This window comes from Gregarina niphandrodes, assembly GCF_000223845.1.
Source record: "Gregarina niphandrodes unplaced genomic scaffold scaffold00079, whole genome shotgun sequence".
In the NCBI taxonomy this organism is placed as follows: Eukaryota; Apicomplexa; class Conoidasida; order Eugregarinorida; family Gregarinidae; genus Gregarina; species Gregarina niphandrodes.
Genome location: NW_011646049.1, coordinates 17,064 through 18,143, shown reverse-complemented (window position 1 = coordinate 18,143; position 1,080 = coordinate 17,064). Strand labels below are relative to the sequence as shown.

Here is a 1,080-nt window from a genome sequence, read left to right as displayed (position 1 = left end):
ACCCGGCCTTGTCGGTGCATCGTCTCCGGCACTACGAGGAGCGGAGGCAGGAAGACGGAGAGAGGTAACACAAGTAGTGAACACCAATTTTTACCACCACAAACGCCGCCCCGGCTAACGGGAGTACAGCAAGCAAGGTTCGATTGCTAGAAGCACCAAAACTTTTAACAACAACAACTCAACTAGTGATGGTAAACATACCAACGATCCCCCTGATGTAAGGTCAGAACCAGTTAGAAGAGGGAACAGAGAACTACCGAGCCGGACCGAAGAAGTCCTGGTAATGGAAGAAGACTACCACTCCACTGATGGAGGGGACGCCCCCGCGCCCAGACCAGAGACCACCACAATTACCATAGCTCCGCAACCACTACCTGAACGCAAACGCAGAATCACCCAAGTGACTCCACCTACCCTCGGAGAACTAGCAGTGGTAGTCTACGATTTAAAGGAAGAAATCGCCAGACTGAGACAAGACGTAAGGGCGGAAAGGAAACGTGGAGAAACCGAGACGGCCATGCTAAACGACATGGTCGAGGCTTACACAGGTATGACCACTTTAACCAAGGAACACCACAAGAAGCAAACCGCGCAGATCACCAAGATGATGAACGAGATCTCGGACAGGCAGACTGAGCAGATCAACAAGATGATGAACGAGATCTCGAACAAGCTACTGACTGCAACCCAGCGCTACCCATCCCACGACGAAACCACCAAGCCAACCACTAAGGCGAAAACCAGCCGACCGCGAGCTACCGACTCCTCCCATGGTCCAGATAGAGACATGTCGGAAGCCACCACTACCAGACGGGGCCGTACCACCTCCACTAAGAGCCGACCAACTTTAAACTCCAGAACCCCGCTACCCTGGAACAAGGTGGCGGGGACAACGAACCCACCAATGAGAGTGGGAAGAAGAAAGGACCAAGTGGTGATCAGCGAGCACCCACCACTACCGGAGGAGACCACCACACCCAGTATCACTCTGGACGACCAGGACATGAAAGCCCTATGGGAGCCGAAACCACCGCAAACTGTCGAGGTGACTGCGGTTACACTGAACAAGGTCAAGCCGCG

At 53.8% G+C, this 1,080-nt stretch overlaps 1 protein-coding gene across 1 annotated transcript; it reads left to right on the top strand.

Moving 5' to 3' along the window:
• Positions 1-283: 283 nt before the first annotated feature.
• On the top strand, positions 284-818 carry GNI_189270 (hypothetical protein; the record flags this gene model as incomplete). The annotated part of the gene is made up of 1 exon (XM_011136379.1): positions 284-818. A coding segment is annotated over one exon (535 nt), but the record flags the coding sequence as incomplete, so codon positions are not given.
• Between the last annotated feature and the right edge of the window lie 262 nt (positions 819-1,080).